Source organism: Salvelinus namaycush, chromosome 2 (assembly GCF_016432855.1).
Source record: "Salvelinus namaycush isolate Seneca chromosome 2, SaNama_1.0, whole genome shotgun sequence".
Classification (NCBI taxonomy): domain Eukaryota; kingdom Metazoa; phylum Chordata; class Actinopteri; order Salmoniformes; family Salmonidae; genus Salvelinus; species Salvelinus namaycush.
This window is the reverse complement of record NC_052308.1, coordinates 62193103-62217224: the sequence shown is the minus strand read 5'-3', so window position 1 is coordinate 62217224 and position 24122 is coordinate 62193103. Positions and strand designations below refer to the sequence as shown.

The 24122-nt window shown below is 40.1% G+C and overlaps 1 protein-coding gene across 4 annotated transcripts in view; it reads left to right on the top strand.

Moving 5' to 3' along the window:
- Positions 1–23901, top strand: part of LOC120065574 (cytoplasmic phosphatidylinositol transfer protein 1-like) — an 84878-nt gene extending 60977 nt beyond the window's left edge. For 2 of the 4 annotated variants that reach the window (XM_039016660.1, XM_039016655.1), the window contains exons 5-10: positions 331–402; positions 16162–16260; positions 17299–17454; positions 17673–17736; positions 19317–19453; positions 19787–19884. In XM_039016660.1, the coding sequence (XP_038872588.1) occupies positions 331–402; positions 16162–16260; positions 17299–17454; positions 17673–17736; positions 19317–19453; positions 19787–19792 (534 nt within the window). In that variant the 3' untranslated portion in view covers positions 19793–19884. Of the gene's footprint in view, positions 1–330; positions 403–16161; positions 16261–17298; positions 17455–17672; positions 17737–19316; positions 19454–19786 lie in introns of all 4 variants that reach the window. The other 2 variants (XM_039016648.1, XM_039016641.1) reach the window with 1 other exon arrangement.
- Positions 23902–24122: the final 221 nt, after the last annotated feature.

Here is a 24122-nt window from a genome sequence, read left to right as displayed (position 1 = left end):
AAAGGCTGTGTGTGAGTCATAGGAGGGGTACATGCACGCACGCGCGCACACACACGCGCGACGCAGAACCACACAGATCACACTCAGACACAGACACGAGCACATGGACATGCATACAGAGCACACTCCCATTCATTCATCTCCCCTTTCTGAACAAAGCACCAAACACATCAGTTGGTGGGGATACTGGTACAAGAAGTCTAGAGACTAAATGTCTCGATGACACACAAACAATTATACAACTAAACACCAGTTTCAGGTGAAAGAGGTTGTTTTCCCAACATTTTCAAATGTCTCACCTGATACATCTCATCTGTTTTTGTTTCGCAGTGTTCTTTCTTGCCCAAGTTCTCCATTCACATAGAGACGAAATACGAGGACAACAAAGGCAGCAATGACAACGTGAGTAAAGACCGTGTGTGTGTGTGTGTGTGTGTGTGTGTGTGTGTGTGTGTGTGTGTGTGTGTGTGTGTGTGTGTGTGTGTGTGTGTGTGTGTGTGTGTGTGTGTGTGTGTGTGTGTGTGTGTGTGTGTGTGTGTGTGTGTGTGTGTGTGTGTGTGTGTGTTGCACTGAGGCCTTCAGTATGATAAAGTAATTCCATAATAGGGGCCTTATGACCCCCTCAGTGTCTGCCAAGTGCAGCTCTGCTAATTGAAGAGCCCATTTCATTTATACTCTGGCCTTCTCTCTCTCCCTCTCTCCCAATTCACAAACTCGTTTCTCTACAGAATAATAGTTCTACTGCTATGTTAGCATAATAATATGTTAGAATGAAGGGTGTGTGTGCGTGTGTGTGTGTGAGGAGTTGTCAGTCTTGGTCTTAGAAAAGTCCACTCTCTCTTAATGTTGTAAGAGTGAGTAGATGGGCATCAACCTGTCTGGTCATTTATCATGGTGTGTGTGAGAGATCCACTTCCATGGCCAGACAATGTTAGTGAAAGTCCTGCAGATGTGAAACGTAAAGGAGAGGATGTTATTATCAGACTGAATGTAAAGGAGAGGATGTTATTATCAGAGTGAATGTAAAGGAGAGGATGTTATTATCAGACTGAATGTAAAGGAGAGGATGTTATTATCAGAGTGAATGTGAAGGAGAGGATGTTATTATCAGACTGAATGTAAAGGAGAGGATGTTATTATCAGAGTGAATGTAAAGGAGAGGATGTTATGAATGTAAAGGAGAGGATGTTATATCAGACTGAATGTAAAGGAGAGGATGTCATATCAGAGTGAATGTAAAGGAGAGGATGTTATATCAGACTGAATGTAAAGGAGAGGATGTTATTATCAGACTGAATGTAAAGGAGAGGATGTTATTATCAGACTGAATGTAAAGGAGAGGATGTTATGAATGTAAAGGAGAGGATGTCAATACCAGAGTGATTGTAAAGGAGAGGATGCTATTATCAGAGTGAATGTAAAGGAGATGATGTTATTATCAGACTGAATGTAAAGAAGAGGATGTTATTATCAGACTGAATGTAAAGGAGATGATGTTATTATCAGACTGAATGTAAAGGAGAGGATGTTATTATCAGACTGAATGTAAAGGAGAGGATGTTATATCAGACTGAATGTAAAGGAGAGGATGTTATGAATGTAAAGGAGAGGATGTCATATCAGAATGAATGTAAAGGAGAGGATGTCAATATCAGACTGAATGTAAAGGAGAGGATGTTATTATCAGACTGAATGTAAAGGAGAGGATGTTATGAATGTAAAGGAGAGGATGTTATGAATGTAAAGGAGAGGATGTCATATCAGAATGAATGTAAAGGAGAGGATGTCAATATCAGACTGAATGTAAAGGAGAGGATGTTATATCAGACTGAATGTAAAGGAGAGGATGTTATGAATGTAAAGGAGAGGATGTTATTATCAGACTGAATGTAAAGGAGAGGATGTTATATCAGACTGAATGTAAAGGAGAGGATGTTATGAATGTAAAGAAGAGGATGTCATATCAGAATGAATGTAAAGGAGAGGATGTTATTATCAGAGTGAATGTAAAGGAGAGGATGTTATTATCAGAGTGAATGTAAAGGAGAGGATGTTATTATCAGAGTGAATGTAAAGGAGAGGATGTTATATCAGACAATGTAAAGGAGAGGATGTTATGAATGTAAAGGAGAGGATGTCATATCAGAATGAATGTAAAGGAGAGGATGTTATTATCAGAGTGAATGTAAAGGAGAGGATGTCATATCAGAATGAATGTAAAGGAGAGGATGTTATTATCAGAGTGAATGTGAAGGAGAGGATGTTATTATCAGACTGAATGTAAAGGAGAGGATGTTATGAATGTAAAGGAGAGGATGTCATATCAGAATGAATGTAAAGGAGAGGATGTCAATATCAGAGTGATTGTAAAGGAGATGATGTTATTATCAGACTGAATGTAAAGGAGAGGATGTTATATCAGACTGAATGTAAAGGAGAGGATGTTATGAATGTAAAGGAGAGGATGTCATATCAGACTGAATGTAAAGGAGAGGATGTTATTATCAGAGTGATTGTAAAGGAGAGGATGTTATTATCAGACTGAATGTAAAGGAGAGGATGTTATATCAGACTGAATGTAAAGGAGAGGATGTTATGAATGTAAAGGAGAGGATGTCATATCAGACTGAATGTAAAGGAGAGGATGTTATTATCAGAGTGATTGTAAAGGAGAGGATGTCATATCAGACTGAATGTAAAGGAGAGGATGTTATTATCAGACTGAATGTAAAGGAGAGGATGTTATTATCAGAGTGATTGTAAAGGAGAGGATGTCATATCAGACTGAATGTAAAGGAGAGGATGTTATTATCAGACTGAATGTAAAGGAGAGGATGTTATTATCAGAATGAATGTAAAGGAGAGGATGTCAATATCAGAGTGATTGTAAAGGAGAGGATGTCATATCAGACTGAATGTAAAGGAGAGGATGTTATTATCAGACTGAATGTAAAGGAGAGGATGTTATTATCAGAGTGAATGTGAAGGAGAGGATGTTATTATCAGACTGAATGTAAAGGAGATGATGTTATATCAGAGTGAATGTAAAGAAGAGGATGTTATTATCAGAGTGAATGTAAAGGAGATGATGTTATTATCAGAGTGAATGTAAAGAAGAGGATGTTATTATCAGACTGAATGTAAAGGAGATGATGTTATATCAGAGTGAATGTAAAGGAGAGGATGTTATTATCAGAGTGAATGTAAAGGAGAGGATGTTATTATCAGACTGAATGTAAAGGAGATGATGTTATATCAGAGTGAATGTAAAGGAGAGGATGTTATTATCAGAGTGAATGTAAAGAAGAGGATGTTATTATCAGACTGAATGTAAAGGAGATGATGTTATATCAGAGTGAATGTAAAGGAGAGGATGTTATTATCAGACTGAATGTAAAGGAGATGATGTTATATCAGAGTGAATGTAAAGGAGAGGATGTTATTATCAGAGTGAATGTAAAGGAGAGGATGTCATATCAGAGTGAATGTAAAGGAGATGATGTTATTATCAGACTGAATGTAAAGGAGATGATGTTATGAATGTAAAGGAGAGGATGTCATATCAGAGTGAATGTAAAGGAGAGGATGTTATGAATGTAAAGGAGAGGATGTTATATCAGACTGAATGTAAAGGAGAGGATGTTATGAATGTAAAGGAGAGGATGTCATATCAGAATGAATGTAAAGGAGAGGATGTCAATATCAGACTGAATGTAAAGGAGAGGATGTTATTATCAGACTGAATGTAAAGGAGAGGATGTTATGAATGTAAAGGAGAGGATGTCATATCAGAATGAATGTAAAGGAGAGGATGTTATATCAGACTGAATGTAAAGGAGAGGATGTTATGAATGTAAAGGAGAGGATGTTATTATCAGACTGAATGTAAAGGAGAGGATGTTATTATCAGACTGAATGTAAAGGAGAGGATGTTATGAATGTAAAGAAGAGGATGTCATATCAGAATGAATGTAAAGGAGAGGATGTTATTATCAGAGTGAATGTAAAGGAGAGGATGTTATTATCAGAGTGAATGTAAAGGAGAGGATGTTATTATCAGAGTGAATGTAAAGGAGAGGCAGTTATATCAGACTGAATGTAAAGGAGAGGATGTTATGAATGTAAAGGAGAGGATGTCATATCAGAATGAATGTAAAGGAGAGGATGTTATTATCAGAGTGAATGTAAAGGAGAGGATGTCATATCAGAATGAATGTAAAGGAGAGGATGTTATTATCAGAGTGAATGTGAAGGAGAGGATGTTATTATCAGACTGAATGTAAAGGAGAGGATGTTATGAATGTAAAGGAGAGGATGTCATATCAGAATGAATGTAAAGGAGAGGATGTCAATATCAGAGTGATTGTAAAGGAGATGATGTTATTATCAGACTGAATGTAAAGGAGAGGATGTTATATCAGACTGAATGTAAAGGAGAGGATGTTATGAATGTAAAGGAGAGGATGTCATATCAGACTGAATGTAAAGGAGAGGATGTTATTATCAGAGTGATTGTAAAGGAGAGGATGTTATTATCAGACTGAATGTAAAGGAGAGGATGTTATATCAGACTGAATGTAAAGGAGAGGATGTTATGAATGTAAAGGAGAGGATGTCATATCAGACTGAATGTAAAGGAGAGGATGTTATTATCAGAGTGATTGTAAAGGAGAGGATGTCATATCAGACTGAATGTAAAGGAGAGGATGTTATTATCAGACTGAATGTAAAGGAGAGGATGTTATTATCAGAGTGATTGTAAAGGAGAGGATGTCATATCAGACTGAATGTAAAGGAGAGGATGTTATTATCAGACTGAATGTAAAGGAGAGGATGTTATTATCAGAATGAATGTAAAGGAGAGGATGTCAATATCAGAGTGATTGTAAAGGAGAGGATGTCATATCAGACTGAATGTAAAGGAGAGGATGTTATTATCAGACTGAATGTAAAGGAGAGGATGTTATTATCAGAGTGAATGTGAAGGAGAGGATGTTATTATCAGACTGAATGTAAAGGAGATGATGTTATATCAGAGTGAATGTAAAGAAGAGGATGTTATTATCAGAGTGAATGTAAAGGAGATGATGTTATTATCAGAGTGAATGTAAAGAAGAGGATGTTATTATCAGACTGAATGTAAAGGAGATGATGTTATATCAGAGTGAATGTAAAGGAGAGGATGTTATTATAAGAGTGAATGTAAAGGAGAGGATGTTATTATCAGAGTGAATGTAAAGGAGAGGATGTTATTATCAGACTGAATGTAAAGGAGATGATGTTATATCAGAGTGAATGTAAAGGAGAGGATGTTATTATCAGAGTGAATGTAAAGAAGAGGATGTTATTATCAGACTGAATGTAAAGGAGATGATGTTATATCAGAGTGAATGTAAAGGAGAGGATGTTATTATCAGAGTGAATGTAAAGAAGAGGATGTTATTATCAGACTGAATGTAAAGGAGATGATGTTATATCAGAGTGAATGTAAAGGAGAGGATGTTATTATCAGAGTGAATGTAAAGGAGAGGATGTCATATCAGAGTGAATGTAAAGGAGATGATGTTATTATCAGACTGAATGTAAAGGAGATGATGTTATGAATGTAAAGGAGAGGATGTCATATCAGAGTGAATGTAAAGGAGAGGATGTTATGAATGTAAAGGAGAGGATGTTATATCAGACTGAATGTAAAGGAGAGGATGTTATGAATGTAAAGGAGAGGATGTCATATCAGAATGAATGTAAAGGAGAGGATGTCAATATCAGACTGAATGTAAAGGAGAGGATGTTATTATCAGACTGAATGTAAAGGAGAGGATGTTATGAATGTAAAGGAGAGGATGTCATATCAGAATGAATGTAAAGGAGAGGATGTTATATCAGACTGAATGTAAAGGAGAGGATGTTATGAATGTAAAGGAGAGGATGTTATTATCAGACTGAATGTAAAGGAGAGGATGTTATATCAGACTGAATGTAAAGGAGAGGATGTTATTATCAGAGTGAATGTAAAGGAGAGGGTGTTATTATCAGAGTGATTGTAAAGGAGAGGATGTTATTATCAGAGTGAATGTAAAGGAGAGGATGTTATATCAGACTGAATGTAAAGGAGAGGATGTTATGAATGTAAAGGAGAGGATGTCATATCAGAATGAATGTAAAGGAGAGGATGTTATTATCAGAGTGAATGTAAAGGAGAGGATGTCATATCAGAATGAATGTAAAGGAGAGGATGTTATTATCAGAGTGAATGTGAAGGAGAGGATGTTATTATCAGACTGAATGTAAAGGAGAGGATGTTATGAATGTAAAGGAGAGGATGTCATATCAGAATGAATGTAAAGGAGAGGATGTCAATATCAGAGTGATTGTAAAGGAGAGGATGTTATTATCAGACTGAATGTAAAGGAGAGGATGTTATATCAGACTGAATGTAAAGGAGAGGATGTTATGAATGTAAAGGAGAGGATGTCATATCAGACTGAATGTAAAGGAGAGGATGTTATTATCAGAGTGATTGTAAAGGAGAGGATGTTATTATCAGACTGAATGTAAAGGAGAGGATGTTATATCAGACTGAATGTAAAGGAGAGGATGTTATGAATGTAAAGGAGAGGATGTCATATCAGACTGAATGTAAAGCAGAGGATGTTATTATCAGAGTGATTGTAAAGGAGAGGATGTCATATCAGACTGAATGTAAAGGAGAGGATGTTATTATCAGACTGAATGTAAAGGAGAGGATGTTATTATCAGAGTGATTGTAAAGGAGAGGATGTCATATCAGACTGAATGTAAAGGAGAGGATGTTATTATCAGACTGAATGTAAAGGAGAGGATGTTATTATCAGAGTGATTGTAAAGGAGAGGATGTTATTATCAGAGTGAATGTAAAGAAGAGGATGTTATTATCAGACTGAATGTAAAGGAGAGGATGTCAATATCAGAGTGATTGTAAAGGAGAGGATGTCATATCAGACTGAATGTAAAGGAGAGGATGTTATTATCAGACTGAATGTAAAGGAGAGGATGTTATTATCAGAGTGAATGTGAAGGAGATGATGTTATATCAGAGTGAATGTAAAGAAGAGGATGTTATTATCAGAGTGAATGTAAAGGAGAGGATGTTATTATCAGACTGAATGTAAAGGAGATGATGTTATTATCAGATTGAATGTAAAGGAGAGGATGTTATTATCAGAGTGAATGTAAAGAAGAGGATGTTATTATCAGACTGAATGTAAAGGAGATGATGTTATATCAGAGTGAATGTAAAGGAGAGGATGTTATTATCAGAGTGAATGTAAAGAAGAGGATGTTATTATCAGACTGAATGTAAAGGAGATGATGTTATATCAGAGTGAATGTAAAGGAGAGGATGTCATATCAGACTGAATGTAAAGGAGAGGATGTCATATCAGAGTGAATGTAAAGGAGATGATGTTATTATCAGACTGAATGTAAAGGAGATGATGTTATGAATGTAAAGGAGAGGATGTCATATCAGAGTGATTGTAAAGGAGAGGTTGTTATGAATGTAAAGGAGAGGGTGTTATATCAGAGTGAATGTGAAGGAGAGGATGTTATTATCAGACTGAATGTAAAGGAGAGGATGTTATTATCAGAGTGAATTTTAAAGGAGAGGATGTTATGAATGTAAAGGAGAGGATGTCATATCAGAATGAATGTAAAGGAGAGGATGTCAATATCAGAGTGAATGTGAAGGAGAGGATGTTATTATCAGACTGAATGTAAAGGAGAGGTTGTTATTATCAGAGTGAATGTAAAGGAGAGGATGTTATTATCAGAGTGAATGTAAAGAAGAGGATGTTATTATCAGACTGAATGTAAAGGAGAGGATGTCAATATCAGAGTGATTGTAAAGGAGAGGATGTCATATCAGACTGAATGTAAAGGAGAGGATGTTATTATCAGACTGAATGTAAAGGAGAGGATGTTATTATCAGAGTGAATGTAAAGAAGAGGATGTTATTATCAGACTGAATGTAAAGGAGATGATGTTATATCAGAGTGAATGTAAAGGAGAGGATGTTATTATCAGAGTGAATGTAAAGAAGAGGATGTTATTATCAGACTGAATGTAAAGGAGATGATGTTATATCAGAGTGAATGTAAAGGAGAGGATGTTATTATCAGAGTGAATGTAAAGGAGAGGATGTCATATCAGAGTGAATGTAAAGGAGATGATGTTATTATCAGACTGAATGTAAAGGAGATGATGTTATGAATGTAAAGGAGAGGATGTCATATCAGAGTGATTGTAAAGGAGAGGTTGTTATGAATGTAAAGGAGAGGATGTTATTATCAGACTGAATGTAAAGGAGAGGATGTTATTATCAGAGTGAATTTTAAAGGAGAGGATGTTATGAATGTAAAGGAGAGGATGTCATATCAGAATGAATGTAAAGGAGAGGATGTCAATATCAGAGTGAATGTGAAGGAGAGGATGTTATGAATGTAAAGGAGAGGATGTTATATCAGAATGAATGTAAAGGAGAGGATGTTATTATCAGAGTGAATGTAAAGGAGAGGTTGTTATTATCAGAGTGAATGTAAAGGAGAGGATGTTATGAATGTAAAGGAGAGGATGTTATATCAGAATGAATGTAAAGGAGAGGATGTTATTATCAGAGTGAATGTAAAGGAGAGGATGTTATTATCAGACTGAATGTAAAGGAGAGGATGTTATTATCAGACTGAATGTAAAGGAGAGGATGTTATTATCAGACTGAATGTAAAGGAGATGATGTTAAATCAGACTGGATGTAAAGGAGATGATGTTATTATCAGACTGAATGTAAAGGAGATGATGTTATATCAGAGTGAATGTAAAGGAGAGGATGTTATTATCAGACTGAATGTAAAGGAGAGGATGTTATTATCAGACTGAATGTAAAGGAGGTGATGTTATATCAGAGTGAATGTAAAGGAGATGATGTTATTATCAGACTGAATGTAAAGGAGATGATGTTATATCAGAGTGAATGTAAAGAAGAGGATGTTATTATCAGACTGAACGTAAAGGAGATGATGTTATTATCAGACTGAATGTAAAGGAGAGGATGTTATTATCAGACTGAATGTAAAGGAGAGGATGTTATTATCAGAGTGAATGTAAAGAAGAGGATGTTATTATCAGACTGAATGTAAAGGAGATGATGTTATTATCAGACTGAATGTAAAGGAGAGGATGTTATTATCAGACTGAATGTAAAGGAGAGGATGTTATTATCAGACTGAATGTAAAGGAGAGGATGTTATGAATGTAAAGGAGAGGATGTCATATCAGAATGAATGTAAAGGAGAGGATGTCAATATCAGAGTGAATGTAAAGGAGAGGATGTCATATCAGAATGAATGTAAAGGAGAGGATGTTATTATCAGAGTGAATGTAAAGGAGAGGATGTTATTATCAGAGTGAATGTGAAGGAGAGGATGTTATTATCAGAGTGAATGTAAAGGAGAGGATGTTATTATCAGAGTGAATGTGAAGGAGAGGATGTTATTATCAGAGTGAATGTAAAGGAGAGGATGTTATTATCAGAGTGAATGTAAAGGAGAGGATGTTATTATCAGAGTGAATGTAAAGGAGAGGATGTTATTATCAGAGTGAATGTGAAGGAGAGGATGTTATTTTCAGACTGAATGTAAAGGAGAGGATGTTATTATCAGAGTGAATGTAAAGGAGAGGATGTTATTATCAGACTGAATGTGAAGGAGAGGATGTTATTATCAGACTGAATGTAAAGGAGAGGATGTTATTATCAGAGTGAATGTAAAGGAGATGATGTTATATCAGAGTGAATGTAAAGGAGAGGATGTTATTATCAGAGTGAATGTAAAGGAGAGGATGTTATTATCAGAGTGAATGTAAAGGAGAGGATGTTATTATCAGAGTGAATGTAAAGGAGAGGATGTTATTATCAGAGTGAATGTGAAGGAGAGGATGTCATATCAGACTGAATGTAAAGGAGAGGATGTTATTATCAGAGTGAATGTAAAGGAGAGGATGTTATTATCAGAGTGAATGTAAAGAAGAGGATGTTATTATCAGACTGAATGTAAAGGAGATGATGTTATATCAGAGTGAATGTAAAGGAGAGGATGTTATTATCAGAGTGAATGTAAAGGAGATGATGTTATATCAGAGTGAATGTAAAGGAGAGGATGTCATATCAGAGTGAATGTAAAGGAGAGGATGTCATATCAGAGTGAATGTGAAGGAGAGGATGTCATATCAGACTGAATGTAAAGGAGAGGATGTTATATCAGACTGAATGTAAAGGAGAGGATGTCATATCAGAGTGAATGTAAAGGAGAGGATGTCATATCAGACTGAATGTAAAGGAGAGGATGTCATATCAGACTGAATGTAAAGGAGAGGATGTTATATCAGACTGAATGTAAAGGAGAGGATGTCATATCAGACTGAATGTAAAGGAGAGGATGTCATATCAGACTGAATGTAAAGGAGAGGATGTTATATCAGACTGAATGTAAAGGAGAGGATGTTATATCAGACTGAATGTAAAGGAGAGGATGTCATATCAGACTGAATGTAAAGGAGAGGATGTCATATCAGACTGAATGTAAAGGAGAGGATGTTATATCAGACTGAATGTAAAGGAGAGGATGTCATATCAGACTGAATGTAAAGGAGAGGATGTCATATCAGAGTGAATGTAAAGGAGAGGATGTTATATCAGACTGAATGTAAAGGAGAGGATGTTATATCAGACTGAATGTAAAGGAGAGGATGTCATATCAGAGTGAATGTAAAAGGCAGTCTCACTCTGGTCTCTACATCTGTAATCAACTTTCCCAAGTTCTCTCACGTCACCCCGCTCCTCCGCTCTCTCCACTGGCTTCCAGTTGAAGCTCGCATCCGCTACAAGACCATGGTGCTTGCCTACGGAGCTGTGAGGGGAACGGCACCTCCGTACCTTCAGGCTCTGATCAGGCCCTACACCCAAACAAGGGCACTGCGTTCATCCACCTCTGGCCTGCTCGCCTCCCTACCTCTGAGGAAGTACAGTTCCCGCTCAGCCCAGTCAAAACTGTTCGCTGCTCTGGCACCCCAATGGTGGAACAAACTCCCTCACGACGCCAGGTCAGCGGAGTCAATCACCACCTTCCGGAGACACCTGAAACCCCACCTCTTTAAGGAATACCTAGGATAGGATAAAGTAATCCTTCTAACCCCCCCCTCCCCCCCCTTAAAAGAGTTAGATGCACTATTGTAAAGTGGTTGTTCCACTGGATATCATAAGGTGAATGCACCAATTTGTAAGTCGCTCTGGATAAGAGCGTCTGCTAAATGACTTAAATGTAAATGTAAATGTAATCCAACCCCAGCCTACCTCTCGTCTATAACAACTGCTGTGGCCAGTGTCCCTGTGCGTGCACACACACAACACACACATGCGCGCTTGGAGTCATATCACACACACACACACATATCACGTACACATTTGTTGTTGCGTACAGACACACGGATGCAGACACACGTATGTGTTTGCACGCACAAGTTCCACTAAAAAGCTCCCATGTGAATCTATCCGCGGACACTGCAGCTTCAGGGCTGACTAGCACAAGCTCTGGTCTTTTACAACCCTGTATAATCTGGTCCAAATTTCAGAGTCTCCTCTGCCAAGATACTGTACGTTGTGAAACAATATGCAGCCCTGTGTTTCTGTGCTCACGATGATATGAAAGATAATGTCAGGTTGTAAAAATGTGTTTTCACGCTCACAATCCTGTTTCCTGACAGAGAAGGGGTTTAAATGTCTGTTTGAATGTAATGTGTGTTTGTGTGTCTGCCTGTGTGTACATCCATACAATGAAGTGCGTCTGTGGAAATCCGTGTGAATGACAGAGTGTGAATGAAGTAGTGTGTGTGTGTGTGTGAGCAGACTACATATTCTGTCTGAATGAATGAATGGAGGGTGTGGTTAGATGATGTGATTGACAATTCCACAGTCGTAGCAGACTGTGACAAGGCAGGGCTGCCGTTAGGTTTGGAGAAGAGCCATTGCTTAAATACTGTCCCTAATGGTTCATGGTTGTCATTATCTCTCTCTCTCTCTCGTTCTCTCACTTTCTCTCTGTCTTGTTCTCTCACTTTCTCTCTGTCTTGTTCTCTCACTTTCTCTCTCTCTCGTTCTCTCACATTCTCTCTCTCTCTCGTTCTCTCACTTTCTCTCTCTCTCTCTCTCTCTCTCTCTCTCATTCTCTCTCTCTCTCGTTCTCTCACATTCTCTCTCTCTCTTGTTCTCTCTCTCTCTCTCTCTCTCTCTCTCTCTCTCTCTCTCTCTCTCTGTCTCCTTGAGACTTCACCATTAGACAGTTGCATAGTTTCTTTCTCTCCCTCTGCCTCTTACTTGCTTGTTTTCATTCATTCGTGCACGCTCTCTTTCTTCTTCCCTCCATCTTCCTTGTCCTTTCTCCCTCTCACTTCTCCCCTCTTCCTAACGTTCCTACTCTCTCCCCTCATTATTTATGACACGTTCTCTCTCCCTCATTCTCTCTCCTCTCCCCTCATTATTTATGACACGTTCTCCCTCTCTCATTCTCTCTCCTCTTCCCTCATTATTTATGACACGTTCTCTCTCCTCTTCCCTCATTATTTATGACACGTTCTCTCTCCTCTTCCCTCATTATTTATGACACATTCTCCCTCCCTCATTCTCTCTCCTCTACCCTCATTATTTATGACACGTTCTCATTCTCTCTCCTCTACCCTCATTATTTATTACACGTTCTCCCTCCCTCATTCTCTCTCCTCTACCCTCATTATTTATTACACGTTCTCCCTTTCTCATTCTCTCTCCTCTTCCCTCATTATTTATGACACGTTCTCCCTCCCTCATTCTCTCTCCTCTACCCTCATTATTTATGACACGTTCTCCCTTTCTCATTCTCTCTCCTCTTCCCTCATTATTTATTACACGTTCTCCCTCCCTCATTCTCTCTCCTCTACCCTCATTATTTATGACACGTTCTCCCTTTCTCATTCTCTCTCCTCTTCCCTCATTATTTATTACACGTTCTCCCTCCCTCATTCTCTCTCCTCTACCCTCATTATTTATGACACGTTCTCCCTTTCTCATTCTCTCTCCTCTTCCCTCATTATTTATTACACGTTCTCCCTCCCTCATTCTCTCTCCTCTACCCTCATTATTTATGACACGTTCTCCCTTTCTCTCTCCTCTACCCTCATTATTTATTACACGTTCTCCCTCCCTCATTCTCTCTCCTCTACCCTCATTATTTATTACACGTTCTCCCTTTCTCATTCTCTCTCCTCTTCCCTCATTATTTATGACACGTTCTCCCTCCCTCATTCTCTCTCCTCTTCCCTCATTATTTATTACACGTTCTCCCTTTCTCATTCTCTCTCCTCTACCATCATTATTTATTACACGTTCTCATACTCTCTCATCTTCCCTCATTATTTATGACACGTTCTCTCTCCTCTTCCCTCATTATTTATGACACTGTAACGTCTGTCTTCGGGTGAAAGAGAGGAGGACCAAAATGCAGCGTGATGATAATCCATATTTTAATTAGGATATTTAAACGACAAACAAAAACAACAAACTGACAGAAGGAACCGAAAACACTACAGTCCTGAACATGGGAACAGAACAGATGAACACACGAACAGGAACAATCACCCACAAACAAACAGTGAAAACAGGCTACCTTAATATGGTTCCCAATCAGAGACAATAACAAACACCTGCCTCTGATTGAGAACCATATTAGGCCAAACAACAAACCCAACATAGAAACACAAAACATAGAATGCCCACCCAGCTCACGTCCTGACCAACTAAACAAAGACTAAACAAAGGAAATAAGGTCAGGAACGTGACAGACACGTTCTCCCTCTCTCATTCTCGCTCCTCTTCCCTCATTATTTATGACACGTTCTCCCTCTCTCATTCTCGCTCCTCTTCCCTCATTATTTATGACACGTTCTCCCTCTCTCATTCTCGCTCCTCTTCCCTCATTATTTATGACACGTTCTCCCTCTCTCATTCTCGCTCCTCTTCCCTCATTATTTATGACACGTTTTCCCTCTCTCATTCTCTCTCCTCTTCCCTCATTATTTATGACACGTTCTCCCTCTCTCATTCTCTCTCCTCTTCCCTCATTATTTATGACACGTTCTCCCTCTCTCATTCTCTCTCCTCTTCCCTCATTATTTATGACACGTTCTCCCTCTCTCATTCTCTCTCCTCTTCCCTCATTATTGCACTTTCTTCTTCTTACTACTCCCTCCCTCTTTTTTCTGTCCCTTGGCTGCGCTCATCCATGATGGCATGTCACCCCCAATGTGCCAGCAGGACTCTTTCACACAGCTTGTGGCAGAAGGGCCCCTTGGAGGGAGAGGGAGAGAGGTGAGAAAAAGAGCGAGGGAGAGAGGTGAAGAAGTAAAAGAGAGGATACGTAGAGGAAGAGATAAGGATAGAGAGAGGGTGATGAAGATAGGAGATGGAGAGAAGAAAGGAAGATGAGAGAGAAAAAGAGAACAGAGATGGACAAGAAGATAAAGAGAGAGATGACAGGAGACAGAGTGAAAGGGAGAGCAAATGTGCATGTCCACGTCTCTCTGTCTGTAAGCACTGAACCTGAGGATGTCGACCTCCCACCTCCTGAGCACAGCACTACAGCTTCACACCCTGCTATAAGTCACAGAGGGCAACCAGGCAGCGGTCAGAGTCCACACCTCAGTCGACTGTATCGATTGGAGAAACGTGTGTCTGGCCCCGAGGGAGGGAGGGAGGGAGGGAGGGAGGGAGGGAGGGAGGGAGGGAGGGAGGGAGGGAGGGAGGACCACTTTACCAACCCATAAGGCATCTTGATGTTTTGGTATTTGAGACTAGTCCAAATATAGCACATGATCTGAACCAAAACAAATCTACTGATCACATTGCTTCCAAATATGATATTTAATTTACATTGTCATACAACATCATTTTACATTTTTCTTAATGTAGATATTATACATCAATAAATAAGGTGGAAATATATTATAAATGTGGCACCATCACAGCCACTATGTTCTCGTTGGACTCCTTTTCATAATCATATTTGGCAGCAAGGCATACAATATTCATCCATAGCTACGAGCATGAAGCCTACATATCTCTCTTAGGTTGTAATCCGTGGTGTGAAGTACTCTTTTCAATGTTCTTTCTTGACATTTGTGCAATATTTATCCGTACGCTGCAGTTTCAATACGTCCGCCGGTAGCTCGAAGCATGATGTGTAACGTAGACGTTAAAACACACTTTGAAATTTTGCACTCTGCCCTGGCTGAGGATTCGTTCGCTCATCCCCTGAGGCCTAGCGTAATGGACTATTCCTCTCTCTAACCGAGCCTATCTCACTCACACACACACACACACACACACACACACACACACACACACACACACACACGCACACACACCTCTAGCTCTTTAGATGGAAACAGAGAGTGGCTAATGCTATTGGTGTCTGTTTGCCCTGCGGCTATATATGAGGTCTGTCTGTCTGTCTGCCTGTCTGTGAGTGTGAATGGGAGATAATGACAGTGAGAGTACTGTACAGTGGAAGTCAATCAACACAAGCTTAGAGCTCTCCCTTCTGGCTGCATTGCGCAATGACGTGTCCCTGCAGTAGCCTAGTGGAGTAGCTAAGTCTAAGTGGTCCATAATCAAAGATCTAAGATCAGGGCCTGTATGTATCAAGCGTCTCAGAGTAGGAGTGCTGATCGAGGATCAGACCCCCTCTGTCCAAGTAATTGTATTCATTATGATCTAAAAGGCTAAACTGATCCTGGATCAGCACTCTGGCTATGAGCTGCTTAGTGACTACGGGCCCTGCTAAATCAAATCAAATATCTGACCCTGTGGGTATTCTGACCACTCTGGCTGAAATAGAATAGACATTGACTAGCTTCTGTCAAATAACAAACAGATGACAAATGTCTGTAAATGAAGGGCCTCGAATTATAACACAAAGAAGATACTTTGGGAGGCCCAATCAACATCATTGAGCTGTGTAGTTTTGTAAAGCGAGGATATTGTTGATGCCTGAAGTGATAGATGACTAACTGCACCTCTGGAAATTTTTGTTTGTTTTCAGATCTTCTCAGAAAGTGAAAATAAAGACCAGGAAAGGGAAGTGTGTTTTGTGGATATCGCCTACGACGAGATCCCTGAGAGATACTATAAAGAGTCAGAGGTGAGTGCATGCGTGTATCTGCATCTCTGTGTGTGTGTGTGTGTGTGTGTGTGTGTGTGTGTGTGTGTGTGTGTGTGTGTGTGTGTGTGTGTGTGTGTGTGTGTGTGTGTGTGTGTGTGTGTGTGTGTGTGTGTGTGTGTGTGTGTGTGTGTGTGTGTGTGTTGTTTCATTAGAGCTAATGGGGCCCAGGCGTTATTGTAGGGGTTATTGTAGCCACAGGCTGTCTCTGTAGTCAAACACTGGTGATTAGAGTCTTATTATTAGTCTAAAAATAGAACCAGCAACATAGTTCAGACATAACAATGACAGTGGATAGAAGGACATTCACCGATACTCAGTGATACTGAGTGATACTCGTTGATACTCATTGATACTCATTGATACTCAGCGATACTCAGTGATACTCAAAGATACAATGATACAACAGACTGACACCATTTCAGTCTATTGGTTTTGCCCTAAGCATCCTAGTCATCCAAACTATTTCATTGGGTTGGAATTTTATTCAATTAAGTTTACGTTTAGTTATATTCCCGAATTGAGTTTGTATTGCAGGTAAACCCACGAAACACCCCGAAATACAGCTCTGACCAGATAATGCTAGCTAAGCTAACTCTAGCATCACCTTCTAATTCTCTCCCCATACACCTCTTCCTTATCTAATTTTCAGTGTTAGAAAATAGCATGTTAGCATATAGCATCTGTGTAAGTATAGTTAGACTGTTGAGTATAGTAGATGCAGTAAGCGGTGGTTGAATGATAAATTGCCTCAGCCCCTGAGATTTAGCGAAGAGTCTCTGGAGGGAAGGATTCCTATTTAACGTTGGCGTTCTATTTTTAGCTTTCCCGCAATGCATTTCTCTCAGGGCACAGAGATTTGGATTAATGACTGAGATCTACGTTTGTGTGTGTGTGTGTGTGTGTGTGTGTGTGTGTGTGTGTGTGTGTGTGTGTGTGTGTGTGTGTGTGTGTGTGTGTGTGTGTGTGTGTGTGTGTGTGTGTGTGTGTGTGTGTGTGTGTGTGTGTCCACCCCAACAGGACCTGCGGTACTTCAAGTCAGAGAAGACGTCGAGGGGCATGCTGCAGGAGGGCTGGAGGGACAACCAGGAGCCCATCATGTGCTCCTACAAGCTGGTCACCGTCAAGTTTGAGGTGTGGGGCCTGCAGACGCGCGTAGAGCAGTTTGTACACAAGGTCAGAGGTCACTCACATACGTACACACAGCCATTCTGTCCTCCACTAAACCCTTCCGCAAAAGGCTTTATACTCAGTGCGTGAGTAGTATGTGACTTAGTGTTCACTATTTAAATAGCAAATAGCAGCCGCTTACTCCATAGATTGTGCCGGTACATTTTTGTAGATCTGCTCTGAGATCAGTGTTCTCTGACCCCCTCTATTGCCTCTCCCTATAGGTGGTGCGTGACGTGCTGCTCCTGGGCCACAGGCAGGCTTTTGCCTGGGTGGATGAGTGGATCGGTAGGTCGACAAGCACTGCTCTATTGGTCCTCTCACTAACTAATCACTGGGTAGTGTTCAGTAGGGCAATTCTTTTTGATGTGTTGAAAGTTAAAATTAGTGTTTCTTATTGGACAAGTATAGGTAGTCCCTCCCAGTTTATTCGGTACCTAATGAACACACCCCAAGTTTAACACTGGGACCTATGAAGTCAGTCTTTCCTTAGAATGGTATCAATAAGAAATGACTTCCATTTAGATTTGACTCCTTTTGGGAGTTAAGTGGTTACTGTTGATGCTGTCTCTAATCTACTGTCTGTGTCATTGTGTGTAATAGAACTAAATAAGGCATGTGAACCCCTAAACACCATCCAATTCCCCATCACTGCATCTAACCCTGCTCTATCTTATACGCTGGGTGACCTCTCAGATATCAATAATCCTACTTGGAACACGTAACCAAGGGAGCAGATTCTAAGCCCAGGTCTGGACTAAGAAGCATGCACAATGGAGAATCTCCATTGAAAGTTATTTTTAGTCCAGCAATGGGCATAATCTGTGTCTGGGAAAATCGCCCCCTAGAAGTACTGTCATGTCCAGGGTTGGTCTGTGTTCACTAGCTCACTACTTCAGTCATACACAGACAGCAGCCCCTGGACTGCAGTTCCTTCCATGTTTATCTGTAAAACCAATTCCTGCAATCCTGTGTTGGCGTTCAATCAAACAATATCCCTCCTGTACACTGGTCTGTTTCTTCTTGTGTCAGCAATATTTGTCATTCTTTTTGGCATCAAGGCTTGTAAGATGTTGGCATCGATCCTTGTACGATGTCCATAGTAAACACAAATGGCTCTATTTGCTACAATTTCCTAACAAAATAATAGCAATTGCTGAAATATCAGGAGATATTACACAGAAGATATTGCACTCATTGAATCATGAAAGCTGTGTGTATGTGGGTCGTGACTGCATGGCAATAAGAGCAGCAGTAATACTAGCAGGACTCTTATTAGCACTCAGCTTTTTCCATGGCTGCAGGGTAAGTCCATAACAAGCCATTACTGCTGTAATGGGACACCGCTACTCACTTTCTCCCTTCTCCTTCACCTCTGGGGGGTGGGAAAAAATAACTTTCCCTCCTATGCACTGTTTGGATGATTCCCCCTCACCCAAATCCTCCTGACGTATTTGGGATGACCTTGCCTAGGACTGTTCTTTGGGAATGTATTTTTTTTCCGGTGATGCTCCCAACCCTTCCCGTCTGACTCGGAGGGTTCTGGATCATTTATTTTCCCTCTCCTTTCCCTTCTCCCTCTATCCCTCCCTTTCTTCCTCTTCCTAACCCGGCTTTGGCCTGACTAGCTCTCTCCTCTCGACACCAACTCTTTTCGGTCGTGGGAAGCTAGCTCTGCCCTCTCCACCTCCTATTGATTGTGCTTGAACTTTGACCTTTCAGCCCCTCCCAAAAGCGCTAATCACCACCCAGCGCTCTCTACTCACCCACGGCGTGCTCCTCCTCACTTAACCCCTCCTCTACCTTCGTCTTGAGTGTCCTAACGGGGAGACGCCAACATCTCGACCTCCCTCCTCCCCTCTTTGCAGATATGAACTTGGATGACGTGCGGGAATACGAGAAAAGTATGCATGAACAAACCAACATTAAGGTTTGCCATGAGCAGCAAGAGCATTCCACGAACTCCCCATCACTGGATGACATAGAGATTCATGACAAAGTCAGCGTATGTGTCGTTTCATTTCCTCTTGTTCTGTTTCATATTGACGTGTTCTGTTGTTCATGTCGACGTGACTCAGGAGGGAACCAATCACTCTTTTTCTATGCGAAATGTTTTCTGAAATAAGTGGTTCGTGCAAGCTTTAGTTGTTTCTATATCGGGAAAACATGAAGAACAAAAATATGCACATCTTGAGAAAATATCTAATGACTTTTGATTTGAAAATGTTTGATCATTTTGATTATGACATAACTAGTAGTGATGCCAGGCTAAGATTAGAAAGAAGCATTAGAATGCTTTGGAGTGCTGTCTCCCCCCTCATTCTCTCTCTCCGTGCAGACATGACGATGGATGAGGTGAGAGAGTATGAGCGCACCATCCAGGAAGCCACCAACGAGAAGATCGGAATTTTCCCCCCGTCGATCTCCATCAGCGAGATGCCCCTGTCCTCCTGCACCCTCTCTGGACCCGCCAGTGCCCCCACCACCCCCCTCTGCACTGATGCGCCCGAGTTCCTCTCTGTCCCCAAGGACCGAGCCCGCAAGAAGTCCGCCCCTGAGACCCTCACCCTGCCCGACGCCACTACCCAGAACCACAGTGGAGTCCCCCAGGGCTCTATGCTGGTGCCAGTTCCAAATCAAAATCACTCCCCCTGGCCCTCCTCTGACTCTGACCAGGCTGAGTTAGGGGGGGAATAGGAGGGACGGGATGTTCTTTTCCCCCATATGCCCCGCCACCTCACTGTCTTAGTAGCCCAGCAAGACTAGCCTCTACGCCCCAGTGCCCAGTCCTACAGGCCCAACTAACCATATCCCAGAGTTCAGTTCTTCTTACACATATCACCAGAGGTGAAAGGTCTAACCACCAGTTTCCAATCTCCTACATCCTCAACATAAGTCGGTTTTGTCAGCCTTCAATGGATGGCTTCCTCTTCCTGAGATCTAGCCAATCAGATGTCTGACCGTCTGTGACAACCACCTAAGCTGTCCATCAAGAGAACATATCCACAAGGGGTTTTGTGTCCTGTCCTCAATTAGCAATCCCTGTGTTTGTCTTAAAATACGTTATTAACAAAATGCCAGATGATGGATTCTCTTTTCTTTTTTTTAAAATATATATATATATATATATATCAGGTCAGCTGATGATCCTTATGTAATGTAAATGTAGTTGCCATAACACCATGAAATTAGAGATACAATGATATTAATATTGTTTTGTGAACCTCTTTCCATGGAATTCTCAGCCTACAAATATATCGAAATATCATTTTGACCTTGAAATAAATACACTTTTTAACAAAATGGAAGTAGAAGTACTGTAGTATAGTTAGATTTTATAACCACATTGACTCACTAAAAAGACACCACCTTTCACCTGGACAGAGGACAGACCATTCAAAACTGAACCCAGATCTGTGTGTGTTCACGTCTCCACTCCACACTCCTCCTGAAACAGATGCAAGATCAGTACAATCACAGAAAGAGATCCCTTCTCAGGTCTCCAGAGCTCTGCCTCAGCCCTCTTTAGGAAGGGCAGGGAACGTAACCATTCTCTCCTTGCTTTAAAACACCATTTTTATACCTGCACAGATATATCTATATACTATATCTATACTCACCTGTCTACTTAACTAACCTTTGGAACGTTTACACAACATTAGATAAGCCATGATAAAATACATATTGGGCATCAAGTTTGACATTGAGGAGTGATGCAGTCAGTTTAATCAAATTGGTATAGCAACAGAACAGATATGACTAGGAAAAATGCCATTTGGGGGATATGCTGTAAATGTAAGTGAACATTGAGCACAGTGGAGTTGATAAGAAATTCCATGCTTTCGCAGGGCACTCGCTTCAACCTGGCCTTATTCTATGTACTTGGTTACCTTTGCATTGTGCGCATTGTGTTTTTAGGAATACCGATAATGTTGCTTGCCAATTTTGGTATTGTACCTGTTTTGGTGGGATCAGAAAGTTATTTTGACGCAACAAAGTTAGCGGCGGCCATCTTTTTTTCCCCCTGCGCTAGCCTCACCACAGTGTGTCATCAGAAACTTTTGGGGGGGAGAAACATTGAGGACTGACGGTTTCTCTTTGTGTAATGCTCTAGCTACTGTTTTATACAATCACATAAATGCATCAAGGGGTCTCATATGCCGCATGAAATGTTCACAAACATGTATACATATGTGAAGTATATGTGTATATAAATGGCAGGATATACTGTTGATGCGAAATTGTGGAGAAAGCCAATGTGATGTTGTCCTAGGCTCTGTAGTGTAACCATTGTATAGTAAAGCGGAGTTTTAGCAGAGACTGAAACTGAGCATGTTCTGAGAAGACAACTCTCTACTCAGTGCCTCTGCATGCAAAAGTCTATATTGTCTCGTCTGTATACAAATCCAAAACATTTCAATAAAGAAAAACATCCCATTTTGTTGTAACGTTAAAGGGCAATTGCACCACTTTTCAACCTCATTTTCATGATCTCCAGCACAATGCTAGTGTCTGCATATGTGAAAATGGCGCAGTTCTACATTTTGTAGAAAGAAATATAAAGTTACAAAGTTCTACCCGATGACATCATCAACCATTTAAAAAAACGGATTTTCAGACACTGAGATTCACGGTGACGTGGAGCAATAAAATACCCTCCCTCTGGCTTGAAACTCGTTTCAGGTTTTGAAAATCACAGTTTTTCTTACTTTTAATCCTACCTTGTGATGTCACAGAGAAGCATTTAGGACCTTCTTATCTTTGCAACCACAGATCATAGAAACACACCGTTTTCACATATCTAGACACCCATATGGTGCTGGAGATAATGAATATGAGTTTGTAAAGTGGCTGAATGGCCCTTTTAAGCCTACTATTCAATTTATTGCAATTTCAAAACATTGATTTGAAATACAGCTTCGTGTTAGTTACTTTCATCATCGAAATGTATAAGATTTTGAGAGAAATAGCTGAAGTTTGTAGTACCTGTTGACCATTGTTTTGTCCTGAAGACGTCACATTACATTACATATGTGGGCATTTGCACTTTGTGATGAGAAACCGTTAACAAACGTGTACTGACTGTTATATCTCTGTTAGGGTTTTGTTGGACCGAAGTTATACAAGCCTACTTGTTGGTCAGATATAGACCACTCTACACTATAGACCACTATAGACCACTCTACAGTGTCTAACCCCAAAATGTCTCATCTTTACACAAGATGCTCACTATCATTCTAAACTGTACTTGTCTTTGCTGTTAAATTTCCTGTGGGATACATGTGTTAAATGATATTGACTATCAGGAATAAAAAAGATCCAGGGACATGTTTGAGTGCCAGTAAGCTAATGGTTATATCAAAACGAACGCAAAATGACAAGCATAACATCCAGGGTCAGTTACTTTTCAGAGAGAAGGTCTAGGTTTTATAAATAGTCAACTCTTTCGTTGTCGGTTGCATGCTCCACGTAAGTTCATGAAGACTTTTTGAGTGAGCTTATGTGGAGCATGGAACAGAAAGTGAATGAGTTTACTATTTACGAAACCTAGTCCTTCACTCTGAAAAATAACCGACCCTTGAGATTATACTTGTCATTTTGCGTTCGTTTTGAGAGTGCAACTGTTTGGTTTGAATCTATAACATTTAAGGTGCAATGTCCCATTTGTTAGTTCTCTTTATCGAGCTGTTGAAAAATCCACAGTAGAAAAGACCATTGTAACTACATACTGTACGTTACAACCCTATGTCCAAAATACATTTAAAAAATCTATTTTTGGTTGAAAGGACATTGAAAATAGGAATTTTTCAACATATTGTGCTCACTGTGAAAATATTTACTTTGAATTTGCAACCTCCCCATTGTAGTGTGCATCATCGACGTTCCAGTTGCTTTTGGTGATCCTATAGCTCTTTGACCTAATGACACATTATCTATAAAAACAATCTTTGAATCAATCTTTTTTTATTTTTTTATTGGGGGGACTGTGTTTACTTTTGAATTTTTACAATATACCTTGACTCGGAGGTTGGTTTTCTGTTATAATTTTCACAAGTGCTATAGTTTGATTTTGTGGTTTGCTGTATTTCAAATGGCATCTGTTCGTTCTAAGAAAAGGACCAAGCTTTCGTTGTGTCCCTCCTGGTGCGGCTTGCCAGGCTGTCGTGCTGTCTCCCTAGCTCTGGTCCAGGTTGTCACTGCTGCTTCCTGACACTGAGCCTCTTAAGCAGGACGAGCGTTAGCAATCCACACTAACACCCTGGACCAGAGCTACTGTCTCCCTATCTGAAGTGCCATCCTTGTTCGGCTACTGGAAGTCGCTCTGGGTTCTTCCACTGATTATATTTGTTATATTTTTACTGCCCTCCTTGAGGTACATTTGGTTCTCTGTTGTAATTATTGTTTCACTTTTTTCTTAATTCTTGTAGTAAATAAAGTTTACTTGCTACTACACTTTGCCATTGTCGGTTGTCAGATGTGGTGCCTCTGAAAGTTTGTGTGTGTGTGTGTGTGTGTGCGCATGTTGGTGTGTGATTGCATGGGAGTTTGTGTGTGTGAGAGAGAGTGAAAGATAAAGAGCAAGGGGAATGAACATTTTGCTATATACACTACATGACCAAAAGTATGTGGACACCTGCTCGACGAACATCTCATTCCAAAATCATAGGCATTAA